At 40.9% G+C, this 20,376-nt stretch overlaps 1 protein-coding gene across 2 annotated transcripts in view; it reads left to right on the forward strand.

Moving 5' to 3' along the window:
- deaf1 (DEAF1 transcription factor) overlaps positions 1 to 20,376 on the forward strand; it is a 61,508-nt gene that overhangs the window by 27,861 nt on the left and 13,271 nt on the right. For both annotated transcript variants that reach the window (XM_056282133.1, XM_056282134.1), the window contains exons 7-9: positions 2,481 to 2,525; positions 4,783 to 4,906; positions 9,166 to 9,294. In XM_056282133.1, the coding sequence (XP_056138108.1) occupies positions 2,481 to 2,525; positions 4,783 to 4,906; positions 9,166 to 9,294 (298 nt within the window). The remainder of the gene's footprint in view (positions 1 to 2,480; positions 2,526 to 4,782; positions 4,907 to 9,165; positions 9,295 to 20,376) is intronic.

A 20,376-nucleotide genomic window follows, 5' to 3' on the forward strand; every position in this document is an offset into this window, starting at 1 on the left:
CGAGTGCCAAGGCGCATAGTGTGTAAAAGTCGCCAACGCTGTGTTGACTCAATAACTGCGGAGTTCCAAACTTCCTCTGGCATTAACATCAGCACAAAAACTGTGCGCCAGGAGCTTCATGGAATGGGTTTCCATGGCCGAACAGCTGCATGCAAGCCTTACATCACCAAGCACAATGCCAAGCGTCAGATGGAATTGTGTAAAGCACGCCGCCACTGGACTCTGGAGCAGTGGAAACGTGTTCTGTGGAGCAACAACTCATACGTCTTCATCTGGCAGTCTGATGGATGAGTTTGAATTTGGTGGATGCCAGGAGAACGTTACCTGCCTGACTGCATTGTGCCAGCTGTAAAGTTTGGTGGAGGAGGGATAATGGTATGGGGTTGTTTTTCAGGGCTTGGGCTAGGCCCCTTAGTTCCAGTGAAGGGAAATATTAATGCTTCAGCATACCAAGACATTTTGGACAATTCTATGCTTCCAACTTTGTGTTGGGTGGCTTCAATAATAAACTAGTCAAACAAAGATTTATAACTCTATTTATTGCAAACCAATAATGACACAAAATAACTATTTGTCAACATAAATAACTTAAGAAATAAACAACTCTGACCTAGAGCTGGGCAACATGGACAAAATCAAATATGATATTCTTGGACTCAATATTGATATGTGATGATATTGTGGGGATGACTTGGTGCTTTCACAAAGCATTTACACAATCAGATTTTAGATAAATAATCATCAGTAATACTTATATAATCACTAAGTGGGTAAAGGCAAATAATAGAACAGATTGGTAAGTTCGGAAAATTACGTCTTTACTGTAATGCAGCCTTTAAAACCAGGAACACAGTACTTATGCCATATCACAATATTACGATATCCAAAATCTCAGATGATATCTAGTCTCATATCATAATATCGATATATTACCCGGCCATAGTATTTACATATTAAAAAAAATTCCATTTATAAAATATATTAAAGAACAAAACACAGACTATAACTCTGCTTTTTGATGGACATGTCAAAATAAATGTTTAAACATAAATAACTACATAATAAAATACATTTCAAAATTTCCAAATAAATTCAAGAGATCAAAACACTTTAACTCTCCATTAGGTCCACAGTTGTTCTCCTTAGTCTTTTGTCATGTGCCTACAGTTGGCATTCCCTGTTGGAACATTTAATTTTCCTTGCTTTGGAAAAAAACATGTGTAACACCTGTCTGCATGGGTATGCTTCAGGGGCAAGTCCATTTATTGGGATTCTGAGGCATGCAACCAGGTGCTCTTCTTTCAGCTTGTTTCTTAGGTCAGTTTTGGTATGAAATGGAAACAAACTTGCGTAAATATTTTTGAATATAACCATTGTTAAAGACAGCACAAGAGAAAATTTACTGAAAATGTACACGTTGTGCCTCTCTTGCATGGTTGAAAATCACTTAGCCTGCTCATTGCTGAGAAGTCACGCTCACAGTTCACACCAGAGACAGGGATGACCAGGGCCGCTACAGCCAGAAGACTCAAACCAGGGTAGATGTCTGAATTCACTGACCAACTGTTGCATGATCTCTGCGTGGTTTAAGTCCTACCAGGACAGAGAAGAGTAGAAAGAGTAGTTGTACGCTCCTGTTAACTCAGTGCTCAGTTCAGTGTCGAGGCTACCATTACTATGTAACCTCACAAGTGCCTTGCTTAAAAGAATGAAAGCGGCATAGCTGGCATTTTCCACACGTTTTTAGACACAACGTGTGAACAAACCTTTTGACATAACATTAAAGGTAAAATGGAGGACACTAGCAGCAACATAACATACTAGCTTAGTTTACTGATAAGTCAGTAGCGCATGCAATAGGTCAAACTGATTATGAATTTTAAAGCGCTCCTTTCTGGATCACAAGGCGAACTACTTCAAACAGTCTGTTGCGCCTATAGACTAAATTTTGAATTCGAACAAGTCATTACAGATCAAATATTAACTTTTTCCCACACGTTCAAATGAATGTTCAAATTTTGAATAAAAAAAAAAGACAGCCCTACTAGACAGGTCATGATAAATTGTTGTAACAAAAACAGGTTAGGTAGTTTAGGGATATTAATTGCAGATTTATTTATGCAAATGATCTAAAAATATATATATATTTTATGCATAAACCTGACCCACCTACAACCCAGCCGAACATCACCAATATATATATATATTTTTTTTTTTTAACCTGCAACCACACCTGTGAGTGTCACGGGTAAAATCACAGGAACCGCAAACTTTTGAGTGAACGCGCGCATTACTAACATGCATACAACCACCAATTTCCTGTGGCGGTGGACCAGATCGAAATGCTGTGGTGTGTGTCTCATAGTTTGTTTTTTTTAGGACATAGTATTCTCAGTATTTTCATAAAATATAAAATATTTTTAAAATACTAGACAGATCTCTCTGTTTCTCTTATATTCCTTGTTTCTCTGTCTCTATAGTGCTCTAAGGATGGGGACTCCTATGGAGGAGAGAATATCAGCATGGTAAGTGGGATTTTTTTTCTTCCCATTCAGGAAACAGGAAGTAAAGACCCAGTTGCATTCTATTGCAAAGTTTTTCCCTGACTTATTCAAAAGCCGTCTCAGACACTGTGGCGAGCAACTGTAACTGATTCATTGATATAAATGAGGATGCTGAAAACATGTCATTGTGAGTTGAATTTGCTGCATTGCCATGCAGCCAGGCCGATAAGAGTTCAATCATTATAGATGAAATATACCCTGACATTGTTAGCTGACACAGTTAGTGGTTAGCACTGTTTCTTCACAGCAGTAGGGTCCTGGATCAGATGCCGGGTAGCGTTCACATGTTCATCCCACATAGTCCCCCCCCCCCCCTCATATTTCAAAAACATGCTTGGTCAGTTAAATGGGAACCCTAAATTGCCCATAGGTGCTGACAATTTGTGAGTGAGTGTGTGTGGGCCCTGTGATGGCCTGGTGAATTGTTCAATAAAATCCCTGCCTTAGGCCCAATGTCTGCTTAGATAGGTTCCAGGCCCCTGTGACATAGCAGAAATGGTGAATTCATAGGACATAACAAGCTACCCCATTCCACAAAAAGTATTTTTTGGAGCGGATTCTTACTGTATGAAAGTTCAATTGATTTCAGGTTTCATTATTTTTTTATTCACTGGGTAAAGAAAGCACAAAACTTGTTGAATTGATTTTGTTGTGAAGTGGTGGGGGGCAGCGCTGTGTTTTTGGAAATGAGTTTGTATTGGTAAGTTGATGGGAAGCAATTCCAAACATGGTTACCTCTGCACCTCTTTGTTATATCAACATTTTGACCTTGCAGCACTGCCTATATATCATTTTCATGTAAATATGGTATACATATTTACATTTTGTATTTCTACATTACAACAGTCTGGAGAAAGGTCAATATTTCCACTGTAGATTATGTGATTTTCACATAAACGTGGCACTGTGTTGAATTATTCTTGCTGTCAGGTTGAATAAACCGGTTTCTGATCAGATTGTATATGATGCGGTGCTTTTCAATGGGTTTATATTAGTGCTGTCGATCGATTAAAAAAAAAATCTAATCGCACAATTTGCTGTGATTAAATCACAAATAATTGGTTTTTTCTTCCTAAGATTGAAGCTTGTAATAATGGATATTTAAATGTAGACTCACAGAACTAATGTAGAATCAACGCAAAAAGTATGTTTAAAATTCAAATATTATCGTTTAATAGGCCAAGGTTAAGAAAATGGACTGTCAGCTTGAAAGGCATATTTTTTATATGAACTAACAGAGATAATAACAAAACCCAGGCCTTTATGTTTAAGTGCCAGTTGAATTTCAAAACCATCAAGGCCATTAAAATTAGATATCGGCTTGGAAGGCAGTTTCTTGTATGCACTAATGTAAATGATAAACAACAAAAAATGTGTTCCATGTTCAAGTGCCAGTTAAATTTAAAGTGTTGTGAATTCACAACGTTTGTTGGCCTACGTGTTCATTACGTGTTCATAATGGCACATCACAAAACCCCATATGCTCCCCAATGGCACAGCCTAGTAGAATATGTTATATTCTTCATGAGGGGATGAGGGCTGGGAACAAATAAAGCCAACTGCTGTGAGAAAGCAGAGATGAAGGTTACGTACTGTGAAGGTCCTTTAACACAATGCAACAATGGCACCACTGTGCTCTGAAACCCATTATTTCCAGTGGCTTGTGCCGTGCTATGACAGCTTTTTGTGATTGGCCATTTGAGCCAATAACGCCATATTCCTGTGAAACAACCTCACACCGCTGCCACTTCCTATGAAACAAAACATAGCTGGCGTTAATTGCGTTAATTTTTTGATGTGTTAAACATTTCAAATTCGGTATAATAAATTGATGGAAAAGTTACTGTGCTTGTGAAGGTACTTCATTATTTCATTTTGGGAGAGTGTATAATTGGGTGTTAGACCTTTACAAGGAGTTAACCATATTTATTTCAGTCTTATGTTAGCGGATTAATGGGCCTGTCTCCCTTTTTTGTGAAAATTGTAGCTTTGTAATGGTATTAAATAGTCGGTTTTTGAAACTTCAAATCTATATTTTTCTATCAGGCAGAAGTGAAATAGATGTCGTACAGTTCAGAATTGGGGGGGGGGGTGCAGTTTCCATTTGTCCTCCTGATATATTTATTATTTTGGAATTCATGCACTTGTAGTCCATTTTTTCCAGTGTCCAGCCATGACTCTCCAAACATGACTTGTTTCTCCTGTTTGTCATGTCAAGACTGGCCCTGTGAGGCTGTTTGTTCCATATAAGAGACGGAAGAAGGACAACGAGCAGCCAGCCGCCCTAGACAAGAAGGACCTTCCAGCCCCAAAAAACATCACCCTTACACCTGGAGCCACATGTAAGTCTCATTTCCCAAAAGTTCCGGATGAGGTGGCATTCAGCTGGCCACAGAGGTTCACTGGGCTATGACTTTGCTGTAAAGTTCCAACATGTACAGTTAAGGTCAAAATTATTAGCCCCCAAGAAACTATGGAACATTTCCCTAAAATTCTGCCCAGTGTTTGCATCATTCATAAAACTTTACATAGTAAAGCATTCATTAATGTTAAGGCTCCTATTTGGTACATTTTGGAATGTAAAATAAATCTTCTGGTTTGCTTTATACCAAATGTAATGAAAATTGAGGTGGTCAAAATTATTAGCCCCCATGTGATTTTTTTTTTTTGCTTTCAAAACACACCTGAGCAATCAATCAGCTTTCAAAGCACACCTGAGCAATCAATCGGCATTGAACTTTACTTAAGGGACTCCGATGAACAGGGCACTTGAACACTTGATTGAGAGGGACTACTCTTAAATTCTTGGTAAGAAGTAATTTCATCATGCCAAAAAGTAAAGAAATCAGTCTGGAACTCAGAAAGAAGATAGTGGATGCTCATCTTAAGGGGCAAGGCTATACTGCCATTTCCAAGCATTTCACAGTGTCTAGAACAGCTGTACGTTGCATCATTGCAAAGCACAAGGAGACAAATTCTGTTAGAAACGAACCTGGGCGAGGTAGAAAGTACAAGATTTCGAAAACTTTGGAGAGGAAAATAGTCAGAGATGTTAACAACAATCCCCAGATCTCTGCAAAGATGATTGTTGCTGAACTGGCCTCTTCTGGACTTGATGTTTCAAGGAAGACTGTTGTGAGGGCTCTTCATTGTGGTGGGCTTTGAGGTCATCGTCCAAGAAAAACTCCATTGCTCACACAGCGGCACATCAAAGCCAGACTGAAGTTTGCCCGTCAACATTTGAAACATGGGCATGAGTTTTGGAAGTCTGTCCTTGGGTCTGATGAGACTAAACTTGAGCTGTTTGGGCACATGGATGTTGCTTTTGTTTGGCGAAGGAAGGGAGAGGCCTTCAACCCTAAAAACACAGTTGCCACAGTTAAACATGGTGGTGGGAGCATAATGCTGTGGAGCTGTTTTGCTGCTTCAGGCACAGGGAACCTTGTTCGGGTGCATGGGATCATGAAGAAAGAAGATTATGTTGATATTTTGAAGGATAATGTAAAGAAATCTGCTGCCAATCTATGTAGCTTTAGGTCACTGCTGGGTCTCTCAGCAAGACAATGACCCAAAGCATGCATCCAAGTTGTTCCAAAACTTTTTGAAGGACACCAAAATCAAGGTCCTGGAATGGCCCTCTCAGAGCCCAGATCTCAGTCCTATTGAGAATCTGTGGCGGAAGCTCAAGGTTCATGTCCATGCTCGAAAACCACGCAATTTGGATGAGCTGGAACAATTTGCCGTGGAAGAATGGGCTAAGATCCCTCAAGAGACATGTGCCGACCTAGTTAGGAACCACCATAAGAGGTTGTTGTCAGTTGTGAGTCAGAAAGGTTACACTATTGACTATTAATTGTCAGAGGGCTAATAATTTTGGCCTTGTCATTTTTGTTTTTTCTTGTTTCAATTCAGCGCATCAGTAAAATATCTTAATCAAGCTTAGTGGAGATTTTATCCTTGTTCTTTTGGAAGCGATTAAACTATAAACACTTTTGGTTACGGTAATTTCCATGGAAAAGTTAAGGGTTTTGTTTGATTTCATAAAGGGGGCTAATAATTTTGACCTTAACTGTTAATCCATTACGTTCCCATATAGTAGGTATTAAAGGTCCCATGAAACAGCATTTGGAGTAGGGATTGGACAAAATAGAATTTTATCACAGATAGGTATTTTTGTTTGGCTGCACCAAATGGAACCGTAAACTCTTGTCTATGAGCCGTGGCTCACTTTCCAGTTGTTCATCATAAAGGTAGACTATTTGAGGAGATTTATGGCACTTCACGCATCTCATGTTGTGTTACAGTTATGAAGAAAAGTTCTTTGCTAGAAATCCCCTTTGAATGCATCCAGATGCCAATGGGCAATAAAGGTAATACTTAAGGCATCACTTTGTGAAGAAGTCCATATAGACCATTGTCCTTGAGAGTACAGAGCATTGGGAAGCACTAACCTCTTGCAAACTCTAAATTATCTGTTCTGCTGTCTGTTGTCACTCCTAGTCACACACCAAACCTCGAAATTGGGTGGAGCCTTGTTTAAAATAGGTTCAGTGGGCCTATTTTTCCAATGTTGTTTAAATGGACTGTATTTAAATAGTCTATATATAGTGCTTTTCTGCTCAGCAGAGCACTGAAAGTGCTTTACAGTGCCTCACATTCACCCACTCACACAACACATTCACATATACCGTGTCAGAAGCTCAGGTGCCAACCTGCTTGTCAGGAGAAGTTAGGGGTTCAATGTCTTGCTCAAGGACACTTGGCTATGCGGTAAGGAGCCATGATCAAACCAGCAACCTATTGATTGCTTAACAACCACTCTAACTCCTGAGCCACTGCCACTGCTGTTTCTTGTGTTGGTGTTGTGTTGCTGTTAAGGATGTTGTGTTGCTGTTAAGCCCACTGAGGCAAATTTGTAATTTGTGATATTGGGCTATACAAATAAAATTGACTTGATTTGACTTGACTGCAAAGGCTAAATTTAGCCACAGACTTCTAAATTTAGTTATTGCACCTTGATACACCGATCAGCCAAAACATTAAAACCACTAAGAGGTAAGTGAATAACATTGATTATCTTGTTGTAATCGCACCTGTCAAGGGGTGGGATATATTAGGCAGCAAGTGAACAGTCAGTTCTTGAAGTTGAAGTGTTGCAAGTGGGAAAAATGGGCAAGCATAAGGATCTGAGCAACTTTGACGAGGGCCAAATAGTGATGGCTAGATGACTGGGTCAGAGTATCCCCAAAATGGCAGGTCTTGTGGGGTGTTCATGGTATGCAGTGGTCAGTACCTACCAAAAGTGGTCCAAGGAAGGACAACCGGTGAACCAGTGACAGGGTCATGGGCACCCAAAGCTCATTGATGTGTGTGGGGAGTGAAGGCTAGCCCATCTGGTCCAGTCCCACAGAGCTACTTTAGCTCAAATTGCTGAAAAAGTAATGCTGGCTATGATAGACAGGTGTCACAACACACAGTTCATCACAGGTTGCTGTGTATGGGGCTGCGTAGCCGCAGACCGGTCAGAGTGTCCACGCTGACTGACCCCTGTCCACAGCTGAAAGCACCTACAATGGGCACGTGAGCGTCAGAATTTATGAATGATGAATTACATTTTCTTTTACATCTTGTGGATGGCCGGTGTGTGTGAGTCATTTTCCTGGGGAAGAGATGGGACCAGGATACAGTATGGGCAGAAGGTAAGCCGGTGGAGGCAGTGCGATGCTGTGAATCCTCGGTTCCTGGTATTCATGTGGATGTTACTTTGACACACGCCACCTACCTAAACATTGTTGCAGACCAAGTACACTCCTTCATGGCGACAGTATTCCCTGATGGCAATAGCCTTGTTCAGCAGGATAATGCACCCTGTCACACTGCAAAAAGGGTTCAGGAATGGTTTGAGGAACCATGACAGATTTCAAGGTGTTGCCTTGGCCTCCAAATTTTCCAGATCTCAATCCGATCGAGCATCTGTTGGATGTGCTAGAAAAACAAGTCCGATACATGGAGGCCCCACCTCGCAACTTTATAGGACTAGGATCTGCTGCGTACATCTTGGTGCCAGATACCAGAGGACGCCTTCTGAGGTCTTGTGGAGTCCATGCCTTGACAGATCAGAGCTGTTTTGGTGGCACGAGGGGGACCTATACTATATTAGGCAGGTGATTTTAAGGTTTTGGCTGATTGGTGTATATATCCTCTAGTCTACATATGGTTAGTTCTTTTTCTGCTGGTAATAAGCTATCCATGGGCCAAAATATAGTAAAATATGTAGAATAACTTTGGGATAAGCAATCTGCCTCATAGTGTGATGTAGTCTATGTTATTTTTTTTAAGTGCAGAAGACAGATTGATATGAGAGAAAGTGTTGAAGCCAAAGGAAACTACTATTATTACTTTTGACCTCAACAAAAAGCCAAATGGCATTTAATTAAGTTTCCTGTCTTTATCGACTCTAACCTTGCACTGAAAATATTGACATTTTACCACTGTTAAAGAATATATACAACAGGAGTATCTGTTCAGTCTGATTGCTAATTGTTTTGTCCTTGTCTTTGACCAACACTTTCCTCAACCCTCCAACCATCCTTTCCGACAGTCACCGTGTCCCCATCAGGCCAGATCACCACATCAGGAACCTTGACCTTCGACAGGACAACCACAGGGGATGCTGCGTCTATCATCTCTGAGGGCACAGCGCAGGGCGAGGTATTCGCCAGCACTGCAGGTAGGATCAACTTCACAAAAAAAATAATTATATATATATATATATATATATATATATATATATATATATATATACATACACACACAAACAGGATATCTATCAATCTATTGATCTATTGTGTGTGTGTATGTGTGTGTGTGTGTGTGTGTGTATATGTATATATACGTATATATATATATATATACACTACCGTTCAAAAGTTTGGGATCACCCAAACAATTTTGTGTTTTCCATGAAAAGTCACACTTATTCACCACCATATGTTGTGAAATGAATAGAAAATAGAGTCAAGACATTGACAAGGTTAGAAATAATGATTTGTATTTGAAATAAGATTTTTTTTACATCAAACTTTGCTTTCGTCAAAGAATCCTCCATTTGCAGCAATTACAGCATTGCAGACCTTTGGCATTCTAGCTGTTAATTTGTTGAGGTAATCTGGAGAAATTGCACCCCACGCTTCCAGAAGCAGCTCCCACAAGTTGGATTGGTTGGATGGGCACTTCTTTGAGCAGATTGAGTTTCTGGAGCATCACATTTGTGGGGTCAATTAAACGCTCAAAATGGCCAGAAAAAGAGAACTTTCATCTGAAACTCGACAGTCTATTCTTGTTCTTAGAAATGAAGGCTATTCCATGCGAGAAATTGCTAAGAAATTGAAGATGTCCTACACCGGTGTGTACTACTCCCCTCAGAGGACAGCACAAACAGGCTCTAACAGGTACTATTTAATGAAGATGCCAGTTGGGGACCTGTGAGGCATCTGTTTCTCAAACTAGAGACTCTAATGTACTTATCTTCTTGCTCAGTTGTGCAACGTGGCCTCCCACTTCTTTCTCTACTCTGGTTAGAGCCTGTTTGTGCTGTCCTCTGAAGGGAGTAGTACACACCGGTGTAGGAAATCTTCAATTTCTTAGCAATTTCTCGCATGGAATAGCCTTCATTTCTAAGAACAAGAATAGACTGTCGAGTTTCAGATGAAAGTTCTCTTTTTCTGGCCATTTTGAGCGTTTAATTGACCCCACAAATGTGATGCTCCAGAAACTCAATCTGCTCAAAGAAGTGCCCATCCAACCAATCCAACTTGTGGGAGCTGCTTCTGGAAGCGTGGGGTGCAATTTCTCCAGATTACCTCAACAAATTAACAGCTAGAATGCCAAAGGTCTGCAATGCTGTAATTGCTGCAAATGGAGGATTCTTTGACGAAAGCAAAGTTTGATGTAAAAAAAATCTTATTTCAAATACAAATCATTATTTCTAACCTTGTCAATGTCTTGACTCTATTTTCTATTCATTTCACAACATATGGTGGTGAATAAGTGTGACTTTTCATGGAAAACACAAAATTGTTTGGGTGATCCCAAACTTTTGAACGGTAGTGTATATATAAATGTGTTTGTGTGTGTGTGTGTGTAGAGGGAAAAAAAACTTAATACATTGCTTGTTTCGTGCGTCGCGCACTAATCAGCTGCTAATGTGATTGATATTCCGCTCCTCATTTGTCGAGCACTTTTATCAACACCATTGACTGTTTCTGAAAAAAAAAACGTACACATATATATATATATGTATATATATATATACAAACAGGATATCTATCAATCTATTGATCTATTGTGTGTGTCTATGGGTTTGTGTGTGTGTGTGTATATATGTATATATACGTATATATGTATATATGTGTATATATATATATGTGTGTGTGTGTGTGTGTTTGTGTGTGTGTGTGTGTGTGTGTGTGTAGAGGGAAAAAAAACTTAATACATAGCAGTACAAGCTTGTTTCGTGCGTCGCGCACTAATCAGCTGCTAATGTGATTGATATTCCACTCCTCATTTGTCGAGCACTTTTATCAAAACCATTGACTGTTTCCGAAAAAAAACTGATATATATATATATAAAACAAAAAACAGCAGTTAATCAGTTAATGGTTGTTGGTTAACCTGCCAGAGTTGGCTGGCAAAGTAGGCTGACTTGGCTGACAGAAATGTGCGCAAGTGCATGAAATGAAATGACAAAGTGTTTCTGATTCTGATTCACTTGTTTAATGTATATCTGTAGGCATGATGGTCAACTAACAAAAATGGCCACTCAAGGGTAGGGCTGGGCAATATATTGGTATTACATCGATATCGTGATATGAGACTATCGTAATATCGTGATATGGCATGACTAATATGCTGTTGACTTTCCCTGATTTTAAAGGCTGCATTGCGGTAAAGTGATGTAATTTCCTGGACTTACCAGACTGTTCTATTATTTGGGCTTTTCACACTTAGTTATTATACAGGCATTACTGATGATTATTTATCAAAAATCTGATTGTGTAAAAGTTTTGTGAATGTACCAATAGTCATCCCCACAATATCGTCACAGTATCAATATCAAGATATTTGGTCCAAAAATGTGATATTTGATTTTGTCCATATCACCCAGCCCTACTCAAGGGAACCCTGTATGCATTGCATCTGTATGATGTTTAACATCTAACGATGTTTATCTGCATTATCCCTGTTAAAAAAAAAAAAAGTAAGCAAACATGGAACATTATATTCAGGTCATGCCATTTCATCCAGTGTATTGGACCACACCTTTCCGAAGAGTTCAGTTCATCTGTCTGAGTCCATCTATGTAGTCGGTACATGTAGTGATTTCTGGAAGGAGATGATGATGCATGTGGGAAAGTATCACCTCAGAACAACACTCATACACAATCTGTATTGGGTCCTCACTATACAGACAGACATCGCAAGAGCTCCATATTTAGCAGATTTTATTACTTAAGTCGTTTTTTTTTTTTAAGGTTTTCTCATTGTTCTGACTCAGTGTCATGCAGTACTCACACTGCACCTGAAACTGCTGTTTTACTGAACCCATGCGGCGCAGCACTCAAGTCAGGTCCATTATGGTCCTGTTAAGCTGTGTGTGTGCTACACACATCCTGGGCTTTCTACAGGTCTTGTACTACCCAGTGGGCAACTTAAGTACCTAACAATAAGTCAACACTGAACATACACATACTGGTTAAAAAAAAACAAACAAGAAAAAAACAACTTATTTTAATTGGTTTTCACATTAATGAAAGAGGACAGTAAGGAAACGGACAGGAAGGAATATGGTGGAATGAGATGGGAGGAGAGCATGAGCCAGGATAGTATTTATCATCTGGGTGCGCCTGAAAGCCCCAACTCAGTCATTTTTCGCAGTTTAAATAACATTACTGCCATTGGGTCTCATCTCTGGGCAAAGTGGCTCAATTGCTTCCTTGTCTTCATCCACAGCCTGCCTAGGGAGGTTTCCCCCCATTCTTAGTGATACACTTTACCTGCTCTCAGTTTTCAGTCCGTGTAACACAGGATATTTACAGCTATGCCCCCAAGGAAACGGGCCCATTCGTCCTTGCATCCTCAAACTATCTAGCACCGTGTATGTCAGATTTAAGTGAGTTAAGTGAGTGTGTGTGCATGCCTGCGTGGAGGTGTGAAGCAATACCCCTTTCTCGTGCACACACACATTCAACATGGCCCCTGGCTCGCACAGTCCTGTTCGACCACACTGACCCAGAGCCTTTTCATCATCCCATCGTGCATCCAGGGATGCCCCCGGTTCCCATGTCTGCCCACCGATTGGTTGATGGGCTTTGGGCTTGTCCATCGATGGCTCTAATGAGTTCCCAGGGGATGGCGGCTCACCCTGATATCTTTGTCATGGAAAACCCGATATGCATGTTCTTGCTGTGAAACTAATGAGCCGCCATCACCACTGCCCTCACCTCCCTTTTCCCTGGGTTTTGATATGTCCTGCTCTTCAATCGATGTCTATTGCTTCATACTTCCCTGCTGATTGAGATGTTATTGGATCCCTGAGGGTTTCTTAATTGTCTGTAATTAGTTTGTAGTTGCTCTTTATAAATACACAGACATGCTTGTACACACACTGCAGCATTCTTTACACCTAAAAATCATGCCTAGTGCAAAGAAATAAATCGCATGCAAACAGACATGTTACACACCCAGTCATAATGTGTACAGCCATATTGTGCAGGCACACGTACTCGCATGCAGTCAGCCCCCCTGCAAACACACCCACTACTGTTCCTACTGCTATACATACACACACACGCAGGGACAATTTAGTATGGCCGATTCACCTGACCTACATGTCTTTGGACTGTGGGAGTAAACCAGATCACCTGGAGGAAACCCACGCAGACATGGGGAGAACATGCAAACTCCACACAGAGGATGACCCGGGACAACCCCCAAGGTTGGACTACCCCGGGGGCTTGAACCCAGGACCTTCTTGCTGTGTGGCGACTGCACTGACCACTGCGCCACCGTGCCGCCCTAAATTAATTATTTGAAAAATAAGTATTTTACAAATAAATGAATTATTTTGAATTAAAATAGATTATATTAAAAAACTTAGTGGCACCACTGCCACTAATGTAAAGCTCCCCCCCCCCCCCAAAAAAAACCTTGTTCGTTCCTGTGGTTCTTTCTGGCGTGTGAGTTGCCACATACAGCAATGACACCATGTCCTTGAACACCTTTCCTGAGACCCCAGAACAGATGTTGCTCCAATTTATGTTGACAGGTTGGCCTATTTTAGTAGAAGGACGGCAGGATGGGTTGGGTAGGTTCAACATACATGTAACTATTATCACAGAAAAACCACAGAACCATGACTTCTGTTACGCCTTTTTTATGCACTGACCTAATTTCACAACACTTTGAAAAAACCTGGTTTATCATTTCAAAAACTGACATCAGTAAAATTATAAGCAACTAAAGCCTTCCAGACACCGTTTTCATTTAACGGCAGTGACAGATATTGACTAAATAAGATATCGCTCCACTGTCTAATCACATTAATCAAAGTCCAGGCATAATCAGTGTCTTTAACACTGCCCTGTAACTGATAAAGCTGTTGATGTATTTGGATAGCTGGACACTTGCCATTTCATTAACGACAAGATTTGTCTGTTCTCTGTTTACACCTGTTAACAAGATTAGATAGGCTCATCATGAGGATTTATAGAGACAACACTGGTGTGCTGTGCAAAGTGTTTATATATACTGTATGTATATATATATATATATATATATATACGTATATATATATTAAATATATACATTGTGTAGTTCTATCACTAGCATTTAAATGCAATGGAAGTTATTTTAAAAAAGAAAACGTAAGATAGCAAAAAACAAAATAAAACAAAACAACAAGCTGCTAAAACATATTGGGCCCTAGTTTCCGGGTCATAGCGCAGTCAAAGGTGAGGGCACTAGTTTGCGGCGCAACTCGCTCTAAGGTGTGGCCAATACTTTCTTGCTAACTTCAGGACATGCTGCGCCGGAGGTAAACGGGCGCAACAGAGGCACAGTTTTAAAAGGGTTGTATTAGAAGGAATAAATTATCAGTAGTAGTGGTGGGGGCGGCTTCTGTTACGGCCAATCAAATCAGCTCCTCTCAGTCCCTTTAAAAGCAGCGCATGCTCTGTCATGGCGGACTGCCAGTTTTGTAAGGTTGATGCTAGATCCAGCGGGGTGTGGGCATGTAAGTAGATGTGATTGGTTGTTGATTAGGGTTAGGGTTTAAACTCTTTTTGAATTTCCATTGTTAGCAAGTGTTAACGTTAGCTATCGTTACAGTAGGCTCTGGCAATGTTAAGGTCAGTTGTAAGCTAGCTAGCTAAATGTTTCAGTGCGCATCGTTTGTTTCAAGTCAGTGCGCTTCAAGGTTCCGCGCTGTCTATTGGCCGACGCAACAGCCAATCACGGCTACTTCCGTGCCTACACCCTTCCGCCAGGAGGAAACTGATGTCCTTGTTGGGGGAGGTGCAGAGTCGCCAGGTGCACATACAGCAGACATTAACACCAATTCCAATGTGATGTGAGACAACACGCAAACATGATTATTTGACCGTCTACCGTTTAACGTGTCTTCGTTCCCACCAGCATCTTTCTCTCTTTCCTGTGCTTTCTATGAACACAGCAGGAGACCTTAAATAGTTGTGATCACAGATCAATTAGCCTAGGCAATCAGTTCATTCAGGTTGAATCCCCGTCACCATGTTGTTTTCCATGCATAATGATTCACATTGACTGTTGTATGTTGGAAGACAATGATACATAGGCTTTCTTTTTTTTTGTGATTAAAAAGGTTTAGGACAGTCGTCATCAGTGAAATTATTCACGAAATACACCAACATAACATACACAAACATGGCTTGTGTGAGTTTGGATAAGTCTGCTTAGTGCACCTTCGCCTAAAGCCTGCAAACTACCACACAGTGCCTGTGTCTGTGCTAAGATGTGGTATGACCAGGTAGAGACGCAGGCGTAATATTTACCCACACCCACACCCGTTTTGCCGCAAGCCCAGAAATTAGAAATTAGCAAATTCATCCAGGCAAGAGAAAAAAAAACCTTTTGCGAAACGAAATTGTCACTATGTCTGCGTTAGCGCTACAGCCAGCCTTGCGCCGTCCAGAAACTAGAGCTTTAGAATATAGCCCAATATCACAAATTACAAATTTGCCTCAAGGGGCATTGCAGCAACACAACATCCTGTCCTTAGACCCTCGCATCGGATAAGGAACAACTCCCTAAAAAAAAAAAAAAAAAAACCTTTAACAGGGGGAAAAATAGGAAGAAACCTCAGGGAGAGTAACAGAGGAGGGATCTCTCTCCCAAGGTGGACAATGTGCAATGGATGTTGTGTTTACACAATTTACAGAATACAACATTGAAGAGGATAACAGAATTATAAAATTTATGAAGAATATGACACGCAGATATGATGCAGTCAAATATTTAAAAAGAAAGATGATGGACAAAGATGTAGGGGAAGAGATTTTTCTCTTCTGTGGTGTCCTGTTGCCCTTGAGCGCTGTACCCTCAGACACTCCCAGCCCCTCAGGGTGGAGCCGGTCCTGGTGGCTGGGGTAGAAATCGTCAGCAGCAGCTGTCTCCCATATACTCCCTGTACTGGTGCAGAGCATCCCACCTCCACAGTACTCCCACACCCTTACTCATTCATCTCTCCCTCTCTCTCTCTCTTGCTCTCTTGCTCTCTGGCTCCCCCCACACCCTTCTCGTCACACCTTATTTATTTCTCTCTCTCTCGTCACACCTTATTTTCACTGTCTCTCTTTCTCTTCCTCTCTCATTTTCACATACTTCAAATCTACGGGTTTCACATGCGTCAAAGAAAAGGTTCGTTTCTCACCAGCTTTCACAGGATGTATGCACATGCACATTTTATTTCCCCCCTCTCCCTGCCGGACCTGTCTGGAAACCTTCATGCAATTAAACTGGATGCTGAGCTGCATGCATGGTTATTTTAGGACGTGTCTGCCAGCGGAGGAGAACCCGTCTACTGAGACCCCATTACACACATGACTGACTCCAGCCCTAGATTGCGTTCACCTCAGGCACTGTGCCTCTCTCGGGGTCTGTCTCTCCCCCCATCATTTTTTATCTCCACCAGGTGGTAGCCTGGAGTGGATATTGCGTTTGATCGTGTGTATGGGTTTGTGTATCTGTCCTCGACTAATCTCGCAAATTACTGGTCCTATCAGCCTAAAACATTTTTTTGTGCACCGTTATGACTGTATGATGAATAACCTCTCATGGTTGCGGTAATTCAGAACCTTTGAAAAATGTTTATTCATGCTATTGCCGCTCCCTCTTCATTCACTGTATAGCTCACTCGACCAACACTCTTTCTGTCGCTGCCTGATCTGAGTCAACCGTGCACATGCGCTACTCCCATCTACACTTGACTTAGATTGGGCAGCAACAGTGTCAAGACCAAAACGTTATGTATTCAGGTGTGAGTCTTGAAAGTAATGAGAAGTCGATAGTATTTCACAAGCAAGCAACTCATTCATTGTTGACCTCAGCACAGCAGAACTGGAAGAACACACTGGCTGAACCAAAAATAACTCACCTGATTAACCTCACCGCCACACGGAAGTGCCGTAGTCTACAATGTTAAAACTTCTGCAAAAATACAAGTTCAAGAGTAGGCTTAATCAGTCACAGCTGGCAGTCATCTCAGTAGCTAACTACGATAAAACATTTCCTATGGCTGAGCAATTTTCTTACCATTGTTTTATGAATGAAAGTCAATCAGCAGAGCAACCATTCGCCTTCATTTCGTATGCTGAAAACCGTGATGGTTAAACACATTGAATTATTTTCTTACCATTGTTGTATTGCTTTAGAATCAATGAAAGTCGATTAGCAGAGCAACCATGTGCCTTCATTCATCTTCATTCTTCAATCATGAAAACCGTGACGGTTGAATACATTTTAAGTCTTTTAATAAAGACATTGAAATTCATGTCAGACTTGGTCGCATTCGTGCGAGTGTCCGCCTAGGAGGCTGCACATCTACAGACTGACGGGCAAAATATTTTTATTAGGTAGATTTTTTTTTTAGCTTGAGCACTACATATTTACTTTTTTCCCCCTGTATTTCCTGTTCAATTGACTTGGGTGCTGCGCAAAAGTCTTATGATGGCAGGAAAAACACTGGTTTCCCTGTCCATGTGTGTGTGTATTTGCCTTCTCTCGGTAAGTGAAAAAAAGGGGTGGTTTGTCACCAAGGTCGAACACCAGAGGATAGGAGAGGCATACGCCTAATGGAGATCTGCACTCTACTGAGTGCACACCTAATTTTTTTCATTTTCTCCTGCCGAGCATTTGCCTCTTCATTTTCTTGTCTAATTTCCAGTTTATTTTTCAAATCATATCTCATGCATTTAGCTGATGCTGTCTTTCAGAAAGACTGTGGCAAGCAGGGCAGTAGTTTGAGCTTAAAACTCCTAGATGACCCGCATCACAATGTGGACTGCTGAGGCGCAAAACCCCCATAGCCCCGATAATACCAATCCACTATGAAAAAGAAGTGCTAGCTAATGAAGTTGGAGCCGGGAAAGTCAGCTGAAAAAGGTTTGTAAATTTCACAGTGACAGAAAGTAAAAATTATAGATATTAAGTCCAAGTAAAGGGAGAAAACTTATTTGTGTTGACATAATATTTCTTATTCATTTAATAGTTACATTATTAATTGTGTTTAGTTACGGTTTCTGTATTGTGGGGAGGAACCCTATTTGTAATGTGCGCATTTATTCTTGCTTTCATCCCATGTTTTCCCTTGTTCTTTCTCTGTTTAGCACAATGTGATTTAAATGTTCATTAGAAAGACCTTTAAAGTGGAAGTAGACAACTACCGTTGGAAAGCCTGTTTATTTCCCTTTTAAATGGTGCCACATATGTAAGGAACATGCATTTGTGGGATGAGCAACAGAGCTGAGTATGTGGGTTGCACCCACATACTCACCCACAATCTTCTCTGCCATTGCCAAACAGCTTATTATGCTGTTGTTATTGACTCTTGTTTTGAGCTTCTGGTACCCCAGGTGCTGACAATCAGCTGCCTGATATAAGATTTATTGCCAAGAAGCGTTGTTACAACAAAGAAATAATCTACCAAATACACATTTCCTTACTTTTTGTGCTAAGTTCATATATATCTATATATCGATATATATATATATCTATATATATATATATATATATATATATATATATATATATATAAAATCACGCACACACATAAACATACACAGTCACATACTATAATTCGTCTCTGCTATTTGAGATATGATGAGATATGATACATAATGCTAATTGCAGTACAACTGCTGTTCCTTGACCATGCGGATGCTATGCAGCTGTCAGGCTACCTTTAGGCTCAAAATAGAAATGAGGCCAATATCCCAACTGTTCTCTGGGGGCTTGACAATGGGGGCTGTAATGGAATTGTGTCGCCTTGCAGATGCTGTGTTTCCCCTCTGACGTCATCCCTCACTTCCTTTCATTCTCACTCTTGTTTTCTCTCTCTCTGCCTTTTCTCTCCCCCTTTGTCTTTCTCTCTGTTGCCATCTTTCTTTTTTCTCTCTGCTTCTTTAGCTTTTGCTTTTCACTGTCTCTCTTTAGCCTCTCTTTCTTCTCCCACCCCTCACACCCCACCACGCTATCTTTCTCCCCTTCCCCTTCTCCTGTCTCTTTGCTTCATTGACCATGTTCTGTGGTGAACAAAGTGGTAGTTGTGGGCTCTGTACATTTGACTGTGAGCAATCACCTTCTCTTCTCCTGCAAGAAGGATGATATTGGCCGGGGTAAGATAATTTCACTCTGAAGAACTAGAAACTAGAGGACTGCATTGGGAAGAGGGTAGTTTTAACCTTGCTGTGGATGGTGAGTGGACAGTAAAAAAGTAAACTGCGGGTCCTGGGATTTAGCTAGCGGTAACCAGAAGGGTGGAGTCAACAAATGAACTTGAAAAGAGGATCAAAGCAGGTCATTACAATAGAAAAGCAAAGCAAGGCAAGTCTCACATTTGGAAAAAAAATGTACTGTTACTGACAAAGATGGAAACAAACAGGACTTTGTTGTGACAAATGTGCAAAAGTATTGATCTATAGTGGGGCCAAATCTGGCACCTCTGGGTTGAGGCAACATACCTGCTTTGTTCTCCCCGATCAAAGTAAGCTCTCCTCAAAGATAAAGCACTTCTCCTGCATAGAATAGAATAGAATACACTTTATTTGTCATTTGTACATGCATACATGCAATGAAATTCACTCTCTGCGTTTAACCCATCCTAGCTGTGTAGCTAGGAGCAGTGGGCAGCTGCCGTGCGGCGCCCGTGGAATGGTTTACTCTTGGTTTACCCTTTCCGGGTACTGACAGCAGGGTAGACTGCCCGGGGATTTGAATTCAGAGTTACCTTCTCCTAGCCTTTGCCTAAAGAGGCATCAACCCACAAGGTAGCAGGTGGATTTCAAATCAGAGTTCCCTTCTCCTATCCCGATGTGTTGGCTGGACTGGGCACCATGGGAAGTACCATACAGGCATGCAGGAGGACCAGATCTGTCAGTAGGGATGTCGTCCTTAGCCAAAGGGCCCTTGCTGAGGTAAGGTACTACCCCTCTACAGCCTGCGATTGCAGTTTAGCATCTTACCCAGGACATAATAAACAATATTAAACAAGATGTTATAT

Source organism: Lampris incognitus, chromosome 6 (assembly GCF_029633865.1).
Source record: "Lampris incognitus isolate fLamInc1 chromosome 6, fLamInc1.hap2, whole genome shotgun sequence".
NCBI classification, from domain to species: Eukaryota; Metazoa; Chordata; class Actinopteri; order Lampriformes; family Lampridae; genus Lampris; species Lampris incognitus.